Source organism: Antedon mediterranea, chromosome 7, assembly GCF_964355755.1.
Source record: "Antedon mediterranea chromosome 7, ecAntMedi1.1, whole genome shotgun sequence".
In the NCBI taxonomy this organism is placed as follows: domain Eukaryota; kingdom Metazoa; phylum Echinodermata; class Crinoidea; order Comatulida; family Antedonidae; genus Antedon; species Antedon mediterranea.
Genome location: NC_092676.1, coordinates 19,663,973 through 19,678,439, shown reverse-complemented (window position 1 = coordinate 19,678,439; position 14,467 = coordinate 19,663,973). Strand labels below are relative to the sequence as shown.

General features: G+C 31.0%; 1 protein-coding gene across 1 annotated transcript in view; it reads right to left on the bottom strand.

The window, feature by feature from the left end:
- Nucleotides 1–14,467, bottom strand: part of LOC140054326 (probable ATP-dependent RNA helicase DDX10) — a 45,073-nt gene that overhangs the window by 5,701 nt on the left and 24,905 nt on the right. The window contains exons 7-12 of the mRNA XM_072099270.1: nt 10,050–10,154; nt 6,406–6,568; nt 5,138–5,324; nt 4,516–4,692; nt 3,611–4,115; nt 2,008–2,136 (exon numbers count right to left, since the gene is read on the bottom strand). Of these exons, the coding sequence (XP_071955371.1) occupies nt 2,008–2,136; nt 3,611–4,115; nt 4,516–4,692; nt 5,138–5,324; nt 6,406–6,568; nt 10,050–10,154 (1,266 nt within the window). The remainder of the gene's footprint in view (nt 1–2,007; nt 2,137–3,610; nt 4,116–4,515; nt 4,693–5,137; nt 5,325–6,405; nt 6,569–10,049; nt 10,155–14,467) is intronic.

Sequence of the window (14,467 nt, the reverse complement as noted above, 5' to 3'; positions counted from 1 at the left end):
AAGCAGATAACATCAAGATCTCCTTTGGGAATCAAATGTCGATCATACTTCCGCCATCGTTGAAATAGTAGCTGAACAAGTGTGATTTCATATCAATTTAATTTAAATATAGTTATCATCAAATCAAGTCATTTCAGTATTCAATTCATCAATTGTCTTAAATTGGTTGAATTTTTAAAAATTATTATTTCATTATTTATCAAAGTTTCCTGATTTAACAAATTCAGTAAGTTTGCTAGGTTTGGCGTAAATGTGACTATTAGTGGTAAATCTGGAAATTGAATATGCAGGAAAATGTATGCAGTTGCTGAAAGTTTTGATAACATTTATGGTAATGTGGTTAGGATAAGAGTGATGACATTCCAGTAAAACTATAGACGGTCAGTTATAATAATTTAGAATTTTCTTTTAAAAATGGTGTACTTTTCTTTCCATATGCAGCTATTTATAGTAACATATCAGCAGATATCAGGCCTTGTCTTTTGAAAATTATAGGTGTGCTACAAATTGCACTCCTCAATATATTCAGGGATACTGTAGGTGTGCTGTTTGTATTTTGGTGTTTAGCAAATTTAAGCGTTTTGTAAATCGCACTCCTCAAGGGCAGTTTAGATGTGTGTTAGATCGTACTTGATTGCCTTAAAAAACAAGGCCTGGTTGATATGTTACTATAAGTAGCTGTATATTTATAGTAACATTATCAAAAGTTTGTTACTATAAATAGCTGTATATTTATACTAACATATCAACAGTTTGTTACTATATTATAGGTAGTGTATATGGTTTTTTAACCAGAAATATGTTTGTTCCAGACAAATGGGCTTTTAACTATTTAATGTGATATTAAAATGGTCTATTCAACAAAAAGAAATTGTTTTCTCAAAGGGATATATATTTAATCTTGTAATTTTGATGGACGTCATTACTTATACAGTACTTCAATGAACATCACATCGAATAAAGATTATTATGTCAACAAAAAATAAAACCACAATAGACAATTTTTAAACAGATGGAGTAGTGTTTCTAGGAAAATCCAATTAATTTGATATTTCAAGTCAAAGATAGAAAATAAAAAAGACAAGGTCGTGGGAAAATCTTGATGGAATGGAAAAGGATTTAAAGCTAGGTCTTGATCTATCATGTTAGTCACTCAATCAGTTACTTAGTATTAATCATTCGATTGATAGATCGTAACCGACGTATTTTTTATCATTACCGGGAAGTATTACAAGATATCTTTATACTCATCTAAATGAGGTTGTCACATACAACTATCAAATAATTTTAGGAACTGTGATGAGTTATTTTCTACAGTCAAAGTCAATACTTCAAACGATGAGTAAAATGTAACGTTATTAGCACACGTATGATAATTCTGTTTACTTTTCATATGACTAAATGTGTCAAATTGTTGACATGTTTATTTTACTTGGCAAGAAAAGATACCAGAAATTGATTAGAGATTATTATGTAATCTCAAATATTTTAAAATATATTTTTAAAAAGTTGAAGAACATTGGTAATTTCAAAACAACCAAGTCTCGTCTTACAAGACGCTTATATTATCCCAACATCATGTTTTTTTCACCAGAGTTTAATGGAGACATTTCAACTTGGAAAAATGAAATGAAAATAAGGTACTAACACTTATAGTACACCATGGGTATGTAACTAAGGCATTTTGCAAGCATGGAAATACTTAAGTACTTGTGAAAATGCTTTATTGTTTTATTATGTACAACAATTTCTTGTTAATTCTGGAAGATTTGATTTTTTTTTAAATGTTGTATTTGTTATCTGAGGCGCCTTGAAGCTAAGGTGGTTCCGTCTTGTAAGCCGCCTCTGTGTAATATACTGAATAACAAAAAGTACATTGTGGAAAATGTATAGGCAATGCATTTTTCTTACCTAAAGGTAAATTTATACACTATTGGAAGTTTTGTTTGTATAGCATCTTAAGCGGGAGATATAATATAGCGCGATATAGTTAAAAGTATATGTTACCTCTCCTTCATCATCAAAAATGACTTTGGTGTTAACAACAAGCTTCTTCTTACGGATCTTTTTCACCATTGCTGCTTTTGTTAAAGTTTTTGATTTCTTCTTCATCATCTCCTCCACCTCAGAGTCAGTCTATAAAGAAAAGAGCAATTATAATTGAGTAAAACTATGTTGACAAAAGGTTTTCATCTTATATTATTTGTTTTTAAGTCTTTAATACCTGGTATATAGAAACTTCTTACACATGTCAAACAACAATCAACTTCTATGAATTTAAACTTCTTCTTTTAGTATTCACCAAAAGAAGGATTAATGAAGGATTAAAGGAGGATGTAGTGATAAAACCTACTGAAACACTGATCCTAAGGAAACACTATAAAAAAGAAATCCACATTTTTTAATAATACCAGCCCAGAATCCATATCGAATAGAATCCCTCTCTTTGCAGGAGTCCTAAAAAAAGAAGCCCATGGGCTTCTTTTCAAGGTTTTACGGTATCTTTTTGTCATCTTAACCTAAATTTACAAATATTCACGTTATCGTAAACATCATAGCGTACACATCATAGCGTACAAGGTTTATCAAAGGTCCGATGGGCAACATCGTGAATAAATTATTAACGACAATTTCAACTTATAGTTATGGGATGATGAAGGACGCTGTTCTCATTTGATCGATTCCATAGAGAAATATGAATAGCCTCGACTCTGGTGAATATCATATGTCATGTGTAATATACTTGATGAGTTAACAAAACATACTGCTGTTGTGAATGGTTTTCAGAAGCAATTTCTTATACTTAGTATATTTTTTTATTGGACATGCATCATGTTGATGATTTATTCAATAATTTATCTATACTTTGAAACACAATTTGTCACTTAGGTATCTTTAAATGGCATTTAAGAAAATTAATCATGTCACACATATAAACAATATCAAAGTGTGTTTATTATACAAATATAAATTTTTATGGGGTAGGATTTTTTTGAAAAAATTGTTAGGCTTTTAACAAATTAAAATATTCTCCCCATTCAGCGATTACAAACTTTCAAATTGTTTTACAACACAGCTACTGTTTAAACCTTTTTTTTTAATGAAATTAATCCACCTCTTCCATCTTGAAACGAATGTCGAAGACTTATACATCTGCATGAATTGTTACAACTTGTAACAAGTTGTGACCAGGTTTTATTTCACAATTTATTACATGTTTTAATACCTGTACATGCATACGCGAACGGCAAGAAATATTGGGAGAAAGTTTAGTTTTCTAAGAGAATTTCCATAAAATTGTCTTCACACTATGCAAACCTGGTTACAACTTTTTGCAGATTTGAAAGGGGTATTAGAGTCAGAATTTGCAAAAACCTGTATACTATACTGTGGCCATCATTAAAATAGGAGAAACGCACAAGATACAATAGGAACCAATCAAAGGGCAAGGATACACTAGATTTTTTTTTACAATCTCGAATGTAAAGAATACAATATTACAGATTAAATATAAACTGCTCAGATTTGGGTTAATCCATTTTAAAATCAGTAAGAAAGAAACATGGGAATTTATAAAGCAATTAAAGAAAACATTTGTATTGTACTGTACCTCCTCATAAGTTTTAGTCCCAAAAACGTCTTTTTGTTTTACAGTAAACAAATTATCTTCATCTTCCTCATCACTAGATTCAAAGGTTTTTGCTTCAAAACTTATACGTTCATTTTCATTCCCCTCTGTTGTAGGTACATCTTTGGTACCATCATTTTCCTCATCACTTTCCTCTTCATTTTGATTTGAATCTTCACCATTCTCATCATCAGCTGTCGGTTCATTTTCAGCATCTCTGCTGGCTTTTAGGTTAAATTTACGAATTTCTTCACCATAATCGTCATCTGATTCTTGTAAAGTAGTATCATCACCTTCCTCCTGACTTGACGGTGGCACACCTGTCTCGACGCTTCCCTCATCCAGAAGAAGTTTACGGATTCTTAGAACCTTTGGATCTGATGATACTGTTGGTGGTACACTGCTTTTTGACATTTGCTGTTCCTTTTTCCTCTTTTCTGCCCTTTTTAGGAACCTCACTCTTGGTTGTACAGCTAGGCCTAAAGAACTGAAATCAATTTATGAACAATTTGTATTACTAATCATAGGTCATCTTCATCTTTCTTAAAATAAATTAGTACAATACATTGACAAAGTTTAATTAGATACAATGGTGCATTTATAACATAAATGTTTCCATTTTATAGTTCTTTTTTTCCCAAGCACTGTTAATAAAATGTGTTCACCCCAAGAATCACTATGTAGAGGAGGTCGTAAACACATATAATTAGGCCCATAAAAATGTTCAGACCTTTATTGGCATATAAGCCTGGTTATCATATCACAGTAGAACCTGTACTAGATTGCTTTGCATTCAAATGTTGTCAGCATCATGCACAATGTGAATTGGAGTTTGTCTCCCAACAATTTTACTATATATTTTTAACAATACAGTTACTACTTCTTACTATGAAAATGCTTCCAATGGCAGTGATTGGACGTTGAAAACCTGCTTGTTTTTCATCAGGTAGACAGACTTAATGTAAGAAATAAAGCAACGCTGAGCCTCCTGTTTTAGTACAAAGTCCTCAGCACATAACGACTGCAACAACTTCTGAACTGACTGCTGTTTTTTTGGATTTGTCCTATAATGTAAAATGTACTATTGTTTTAATTAAAAACCACGATGACAGTATTTTAATATACTCCTTATACCTTCATTATAACATTATTATTACTGCGTTGAATTGCGTTTCACTTGAACTAAACTCACCCTACTATACACATCCAAATGCCAACTTTAAGTCAATGGCTACCAGATGTCTCTGTGAGACGGTTATTTGAACCAGTACCAGTACCAGTACTAAAACAAAGTCTCACAATGAAAATAGTTTCACTGTGATTAGGCCGTAAGAAAACTAAATTGAATTTGTTAGGTTAATGTACGACAATGTCTTAGTATTTTAGTTCAATGGCTGGAGATATTAATAGTCATGAAAATTTATCTCATTCAATAGATTTACAAATTCTAATGTATAATAATAATATGTGCTAAAAAGCCTCTTTACAAAATGGAAAAATATGGTATACCTTATTTTTTGAATTGGAATCTTTTTCTCAACAAGTTGTCGAAGCATTTCTTTCTCCTCAGATGGTAATAACACAAGCAGCGATTCGCCATTTTTCTCATATCTTGCAGTTCTTCCTGCCCGATGGATGTATGTGTCTGCATCTTCTGGACAATCCAGTTGCATTACCCAGTTGACAGCTGGGAAGTCTGTGTGTGGAAGACAGTTGAGTACAGTAAAAATGTGGCAGCAAAATTCAGAGTTTTATTTTTTTTTAATGAAACACATTTTCTCTGTTAATATGAAACAGAAATGATTAGAAATTAGCACACTTTTTATATAATTATATGGAGATACATTAGCACTCCTCATTTGGGTCACTTTCTTGTGAAAAGAATTTAAGGAGAAATAGTCTGTCGGCAGGAGACATACCCCTATCAGAAAGGAACACATTTGGGTATCAAAGACATCCCCTTAATAGGGGTTGTAATACAGTTTTATGCTCAAGCAAACTTGTAAACAGAAACTAAAAGGATTTTTAGAGGGAATTCTTTAATATTTTTGTATCTGTTGTTTGCATGACAGTGCCCAATTGAAGACTTGGGGCTTGGAGATACCAGCAAATTATTTTGTTGACCTATTTTATAAATAAAAATAGCATTTATCATTTTACATAATACGTGTTGCTGGTTACAATACCAGTATTATATCTATAAAATAAATTATCAGTGTATAAACTTTGAGTGAACCTAATCAAATTGTTAATGGTACAAGCAAAGATACAAGTAATTACTCAACCAAATTATTGGAATCTTCTCTATGCGAGCTGAACTTAGCTTGCACTTTGAGGCTGTATAACATTTACATCAACATATGCATACTAGAATATCTTATGATAGTTCCTCCAAATTCAGTATGGGCATGAGCTAAGCAATTCGGCATGCACAAATGTTCTTTTACTTATTATTTAGGATAGGAGCAAAAAAGTAGAACCCCTTGTTTTGAACCCATAAAATTGATTATAAAGACACCTCTATTAAGGGGACTCATCACCATGAAACAAATGAGGGGTATTTCTTTTTAATCAAACCCTATTTAAAGATTTTGCAATAGGGAAAATTTTGATTGGTCAATTGATTGTCCATCATTCTCGGTAGCTAACATTATTCTTTCCTGAAGATGAACAAATAAAGTTTGAAATATTGAATCTGGTGGCTTGCTCTATTTATTTTGGAGATATTTTTTATAAAATCCATCTTCAATCAGCGTACACTAGTATTTTATACATACCAAGACCTCTTGCAGCGATGTCTGTAGCAAACAAAACTGCATGTTCACGTTTACAAAACTCGCTGTACACTGCCATTCGTCGCATTTGATGAAGTGTTCCGTATAACGCCATCACTGAAATTCCCGGTTGAAGCATACAAAAAACATCAAAAATGTATTTCACCTATTAAATAACAAAAATGAGAAAATTGAATATGGAATAAGGTATAATAAAAAAAATTCACAACAAAATTATAAATTTATATTTAGATGTTATTCAAAACTAAAATATTAATGAGTAATAATGGAGTTGGCAAGTTTCTATTTGCAAAATCCTAAAAGAAAAAACAGTTTTCTTAAAAATCAGTTTAGGTATCAAGTCAAGTCAAGTCAAGTATCATTTATTATCATTTGTTTTAAGAAAAAACATAGAAATTCTGTTTGCTCTGTTGGCGGAGTACAATATCCAACGGACACAACACGAATATATATTGTAACTACTGTATGACTATGACCTTTTTAAAGGAGAGTAACCAATAAATATTATTATATTATTATAACTGTTCAACGAAAACTGGTTTAAGAACATTATGATAGACAGAAATTAATTGTGATCTTTGATAATACCATTTTTAAGATTGGTTCTTTTTTTGTATTTTTTGTGTGTGGACCCATTTCTGCTGGCAAGAAGAAAGAAATGATCGATTCTTTGTTTTAAAATAGACAGGCGCCATTAGTGATTTATTATAAATAAAATACAACAATAAATATCTGAAACATGACAGATGACGAAGAAAGAAAAACAGGTCAGAGCTTACAAATGCAATTGTGATATATTAACAAACCACAAAGATTTGCAGTTAATTGAAATGCTAACACTCACTCTAGTTTTCTCATTTATATAACATGTTTTACGTCACAAGGTATAATTCTTAAATGGCAAGGGACGGCTAGACGTCTATATATAGACAATGGGATTAACCCAGAAACATCTGGTTAGATGACAAAATTCATAATATATACAATTTGCTCATCTTTGTGTCGTCACAATGAGTTTATAAATATTGTTTTTTTTACAATTCTAAAAAAATAAATTACTAAATAATTATTTTTTTATTATTCAATATTATTATAAATTATTTTTTTAATGAAAATCTTATTGTTATCTTAAAAAGAAATTTACCATATATGATAATCTGAGCCATACCAGACTTATGATTACTGTAGTGATAGGTATATGAACAAGAAAATGTCGTTATGAGAGTTTATTATCCTGTAAACTCACTATTAATAAATAATTTGTCTTTGAAAGTTATGTTGAAAAAAACTTTTTTAAGACTTATGTCCTGGTGATTCAAATGCTGAAAATAACTTCTATTTGTTAGAACTAAAACAATATCATGTCATCTCTATCAATCAGCTAATTTGTCCTCTTCCAGTATTTTTATGACAATTTCTTGTTTTACATCTGCATTAGAATTGTTATTTGATGTTTGATAAATTACTATAGAAGCCAAAAGGAAATAAGACAAGCTCACAAACACGTGTTCATCATAATTTACGTAACACGTGATTTACCTTGACCACTACACTTCACGACCTTTACATCACATGTCCAATCATCACAGTTCAGTTCGTATCATTGAGTATTACCTTTTATCTTTCCGATGATTTTGCGCAGTTCGAGGTCGGCATGACAGGATGCGCTGTGGGGCGTGCTTGGATAAGAAAACGTCGCGGCAAGTTCCAGTTTCTGATCAATTTGTAAGGATAACGTTTACCGAGTAGATAACTCAGAAATAACTATAGACTGGGTCAGGGATTCAGGATGTGTAAGATTTGCACATTGTCAAAGATAACAAAAAATATAATACGACAAAGTAGTTTTTATTAAGGTTAAACTGCAGACAAAATGATCAATATGAGTAATATTTTTCGTAAAAATTTGTTTTAAATTTAATATCAAAAAGCCACTATTTAATTGAGTAAAAACTATCTGCATCCTTTTCATCAGTATGTCTAGGGAAACAGAAGGTGATGGAAAAATGGTATCGTACCTGTGGTAGTATATTAATAAAATAACAGGAATTTCCAAATTGAACATTATTAATTTCTAATGATGATGATCAAATATTAAGATTAATTTAATTTGCTTTATGATTTGTTAATATTGATTGCAAGATATTTAACTTCTTTTAATTCTTTCTTTCATTTTATCTTTTGGGATAATATAAACAACAATAAAAATATGTATTCTTTGGAAATTTCCTATGATATTACTGTAAACTTCAATGCACTAAGTCAGACAAGGTCATAGCAAAGTCGAATCAAGATGTAATTTTGGGAACCAAACGAGCAAAGTATTAAGGACAATGGGTTTTAGACATTGACATCAAATTTTGTTTTTAGTCGCGTGGACGCGACTCTATAGTTCACTATGTCGGTCGGTCGGTCGGTCTGTCTGTCTGTCCGGTATCACTATGCATTTTAGCACGCGACTTAAGGCTGTTGGCCTTGTTCAATCTATAGTTTTGAATTTTCAGGGCCAAACAATAATGACCAAACGCAAACAGTTAAATTATAGGAAATTCAATTTATCCTAAAATATTTTAAAATTATTATTTCTTCTTTATGTTTTTAGGAAATATGTGTACTTATTTTTAGTTACATTTCAAAGTGCTTAGCCTTGACCAAGAAACTTAAAATTTACCAATGACAAAGACAAAAATTAATTTAAATTTATTTTATTATTTTGTCCTTTAAATTGTGTTTTTTTTCAAATCTCATATAACAAATGGCACTGATGGTATTATACATAATGTCAGTTACGTGAAGAAAAAAATGTGAAGATGGACTGAACTTGTCTGTGTCATCAAAACGAAGACATAACCCTAAATACAACACTCTTGTGGCAAACCATGTATACCCATGAGGTGAGATAGATTCAGTTCCATGTTGATTTAGCAATTTGAAGATTTAACAATGTTAAAAAAAACCCAAACCGATCAACTAAGCTTCCATTTGGCACGGTCGCACAATTTAAGTAATTATTAGACACTCATTTCTACTGACAAGAAAATGAAAACTATTTAATCAGGTTTTACCTAACATACAGCTACAGTAATAGAATACATTTTATATATCAAAAACAATTATAAAATTGAGCAGAAAATAATTATTTACAAGATATTTATTTATTTATTTATTCTTTCTTTATTCTGTAGGCACTTTCAGTACTAGTGCACAGATTTCAAAGGTGGTACAGTAATTGAAAATATAACATAATAAAATAAAGACAAAGAGTAATTGAAATATACATTAAAAATAGTAATCAATTTTAGAAAACAAAAAATTCAGTTAAAAATATTGAGTACTAATTGCATTTTGGAATGAAGTTATTGAAAAATCTTTAAAGTTAATTTTTAATTCATTTGGAAGTTCATTCCAGCTTTTAGATGAACGATAAGTAAAGGTTTTTTTGCCTTGACAAATACACGAATGAGCGCCGTTTGGTGGCATCATGAGTTGACACGAAGGGTCATGTGCGCAATTCAGCTCAGTTATAGGCTGCAAAACACAGGTTATTCCACCACATTTACATTCACATTTATACACTTAAGGAAATTGGTTTCAAAACACATTTTGTCAAAAGAAGCATACTGTACCTGTTTACAGCTGGCCATGAAAACAAGAATCTTAGATTTAGTGTTGCTTCTGATAAAAGAGTACAAGAGATCAAACTTCTGATCCAACTCACAAACAATATAGCTCTGAAAAGATAAAAAAGATAAAATATTGATTGCATTCAAGTCAAGAAAGTCTGGACTATCCACTCAACATTCATTCATGTTATTCTTTATTTCGTAATCATATATACAAACATATAAAAAAACTCTCTATATACACAACTATACAAAAAACAATCACCCATGGACCTCATGGTAGTGTGATGCTGGTGGTATCATTCTCAACAGATTTCTAACATCATCTGTGAAAGGTTACTGACAAAGTGTAAAGAGATGCAGATGAGCAGTGAAGGATATAGGTGGTAGCAGCTGGTGGTGGTAGTATCATTCTCAACAGATTTCTTACAGCATCTGCGAGGATATTACTTACAAACTTCAAAAAGACTCAGTTGTGTGGCAAGGAATATATGTGGCAGAAGCTGTTTTATAAATTACAATCTCAATAAGTAAAAGAAATAAGCAGAAAAATCTCCATAGAGTATGCATAATATCTGTAAAGCAATCAAACGTTTCTAAACTTACTTTACTAAACTAAACAAATTCTCCTCATTAAAATACATTAAGATCTGGAAAAATAGTTGGCAAGTTCAAGTGGTTGTAGTAGCCTATATAGAAAACTCTAACATAACAATCGCATAAGGAAAAGATATTATACTATATTGTTGCCAATCAGATAATTATGCGATGTGCAAAGTAAAAAAAAAAGGTATTTGTAAATGGATATTCAACAAATCATTTAAGTCATAAGGGAAAAAAAATTGGCATGCATTAAACCATATTATCTACATCATTTCCTTCAGGATGAGAAAAACAAGCATTTTTCATACAATGCCAAATCTCTGATAATCTGTTTATACTATGTTTTCAGCCATTGCTGATGTGTTTTTACATAGGGCTTATGTTTGAACCTGTAGCTTGACATCACAGTCAATGAATGCACATGTTTTTGCAGAACTGTAAATTGCTGTGCCACTTTTGCCAAATGCCAATAACAAGCTTTCACTAAAGATGATCGACCAAGGACACACGTCCAATCGACCAAAACAGTCCCGTTAATGAACGTAACGATGTACTGTATACAGCGCTTAAACGCCTACATAAAGGAATCTTTGTATAAATTACCGTATCCTTCTTTCTAATGTTCGAAAACAAAAGCTTGCTAATATGGAGCTTTCAATTTGCAAAAACCGATGACCAAACTACGTCATGTTTATTCATTGTGGGCTTGCAAAGATATTGGTACATTGGTCCTAGGCTTAGCTCCTAACCTTGACACAGGTTTGATGGGTTTGTAGGTCCAGGCGTGAGTGAGTGTCGTGTTATGATGAGTACTACTGTATCTCGTCTGCTACGCCTCTACAACCACCTAGGTCATGGGACAACGAACGAATGAAGTCCAGGCGACGACCGACGACATATCGATTGATCTGATCTAGGAAGGTCATTGGTTGTCGTAAATCGATAGCTCCCTAGTATCTTTCACTAAGCGCCATTTTCTTATTTAAGTTAATTTCTTATGTTTTTGTTTCTATAGAAAAATCGGTTTCTCAATGTAAACACCTTTGTATATGCTATAGCCTAAATTCAAAACCAAACTACATGCACGAGAAACATCAAACTGAACGGCATTAAAACAAGCCTAACGCAGAATAAGCGGCAATAAGTGTCAAATAAGCATTGTATTGAAACAAAAATGTGGTATTTAAACCTTATTATTTTAAGCAAAAATTAACAATTATCCTTAAAAAACATTAAAGCAACTGACAAGAAATATACAATACTGCCCTCTACTCTCTATCTGTTAAAACAACCGAAAAAAGTGACCATATGTGTGGCCTTGAAAGATTAGAAGTAGTATAAACTTTGTCTGTTTATAAATTCCTTTATTATTTATTTATAATTCAAATTACAGGTTTTTTTTTTTCAGGTACTGTATATAGATATTTTGTCCCCTTTAATTTTCAGTCAATGTGAATAACTAATATAGTTACGTGTCACTACACTTTGAGAAAGCCAACTGATAGTTGGCGAAACGTCAGGTAAATAAAATAATCGTTATTTATTTACTATTACTATTACGGTTGATATATAATTAACTATTATATTTTAATATTGTGGACATTAAAATGGAATATTTTATTATTTTGTACTGTATAGCTTTAGCATATTGATATCAGCTTTATTGTAACTTATCATGAATAAACGTATACTTACTGTAATTTTCACTTATCTTTAATAGCCATCTTTAATCTAATCACATCAGTATACAATATAGTTTGTATTTCCTCTAAATTAAACTAACTACCATTAAACGAAAGACAAAACATAATTTATTCACTGTTGATAAATCCATAGAGATATTATGATAAACCACATTTATAATTTTGCTTAAATTGCAGGAAATTGAATTCATTTTCCAGCAAAGTCATGTCGTTCATTGTCCTAGTCACAAGGAGGATAGAGGAACATTTTTTAAGGTCATGAAACTGAATATCCGATTGAGCTTATAAAAAATGTAACAAATTTTGACAGGGATTATTTCACTAAGATATCCAGACAGCATTTACCACATAACCACATGTTTAAAATATAATGTCTAAAAGTTTACATAAAAATCTTTAAAATGCATGATTTTCCAATACAAAGTTTACCAAGTTCAGGAACAGTTTAATAGAAGTGAAAAATTCAAATACACCTTCCTGTCATTTGATTGGTTGATTTTGAATCATGTGACATACAACATAACATCTCAACAACTCAAGTTGAAATTGATGCAATACAGTTGGCCAGAATATTGCATGATGGGAAAACCCAACTGTATCTGCTCCTACTGCTAAAATCTGAGTGAAAAATGTTTGCACGAGTCTTGGACTTTTTCGATTCAAATGGAAACAGCTATTTATTTGAATTTAAATAATATTTAGTTTACTAACAGTAGGCATTTAATACAAAATGGAGAAAATATTTTCATTCATTCATTGAAAGATGTTTCTCAGAAAACATAATATACCAATTATTCAACCAACTACATATATATTTTGAAATACTAATCTATTCACTAGTAGCAACTGCAAAGATCATTTTCCTTTGTTAATTTCTTATAACGCTATTTATATCAGCCTATGGCTGTAGGTAGGAAATTGCATTCATTTTTATTTCAAATATATAAATAGGCTTTTAAACGCAGGCTGTTCATTGTATTGGTCTTTGAGATTCAATAAACATACTTTTGTATCATTAAAAATTATAATATCATGTCAATAACCGGTCATAGAAATTATTCACATGTAAGGATTTGTAAGCGTGGTTTCCACTAACGACGCAACACAAGGACGTAACGCAACGCAAGTGAATTGACCAATCACAAGCGATGGCTTATTCGCCTGTGATTGCTAACTGTCTATAACTTTGCTTGTCATTGGTTAAAACGCTTGCGTTGCGTTTACGTCCTTGCGTTACGTTCTAGTGGGAACCAAGCTTAATATAAGACACCCCAAGCTTTAATGGTGCTGGGCGCAAAATGTTTTTACAATTAATTTAAATATATATAGTATTTTATAAATTTAAAGGCAAAATGACAATGCTATGGGTATCAGTGACTGGATCTCAATGGAGATACTACAAAATAAAATAAGCAAAAAGCTAGATCAAATGATAAAGTAAAACAGCCAGAAAAATTAGCAGAGTTTTCGGGCAACACTAGCCCTTCATCAGTGTCATATATAGTCAATCAATTTATAATATTTTTTTATATATATTTTTTCAAAGTACTTTAAATGTAATTTTTATTAGTACTGTCTGTACTTTATTTGTATTTTAAATGTATTTTATCAGCTTTAATGTTTTAACATTATCTTGCTAAGAAAAAACAAGTTTTGTAAATGTTGCTGGTCTCACATGTGACACTTTATCACAGAATTTGGCAATGATAGAGTAGCAATTGTAGATACAAATACACGTTTCACACATTTTGAGAACACTCTATAATCTTTAATATATGTTGACATCGCGTACAACTAAATAGGCCTTATACTTTTTGGATTATTAGATTATGATCGAAGGTTATACAGATTACATTTCAATAATCAACAAATTTCATTGGAAAAAAAAACTCTGGTAAAAAAAATAAGTAGAAATTGTTTCCCTGATAAAATTAGAATATGAAGTGTCATCATATTGACATCAAGTATTACAATTGGCTCCATTATACGTATATTACTCAGTCGACTAGGTCATTAATTTACGTTATTATTTATTCATTTAATTATTTTATTATTACATTATCGAATTCTGAGCCTTGTATTTCTCAATTATAATAATATAAGGCTGAGGAAAAG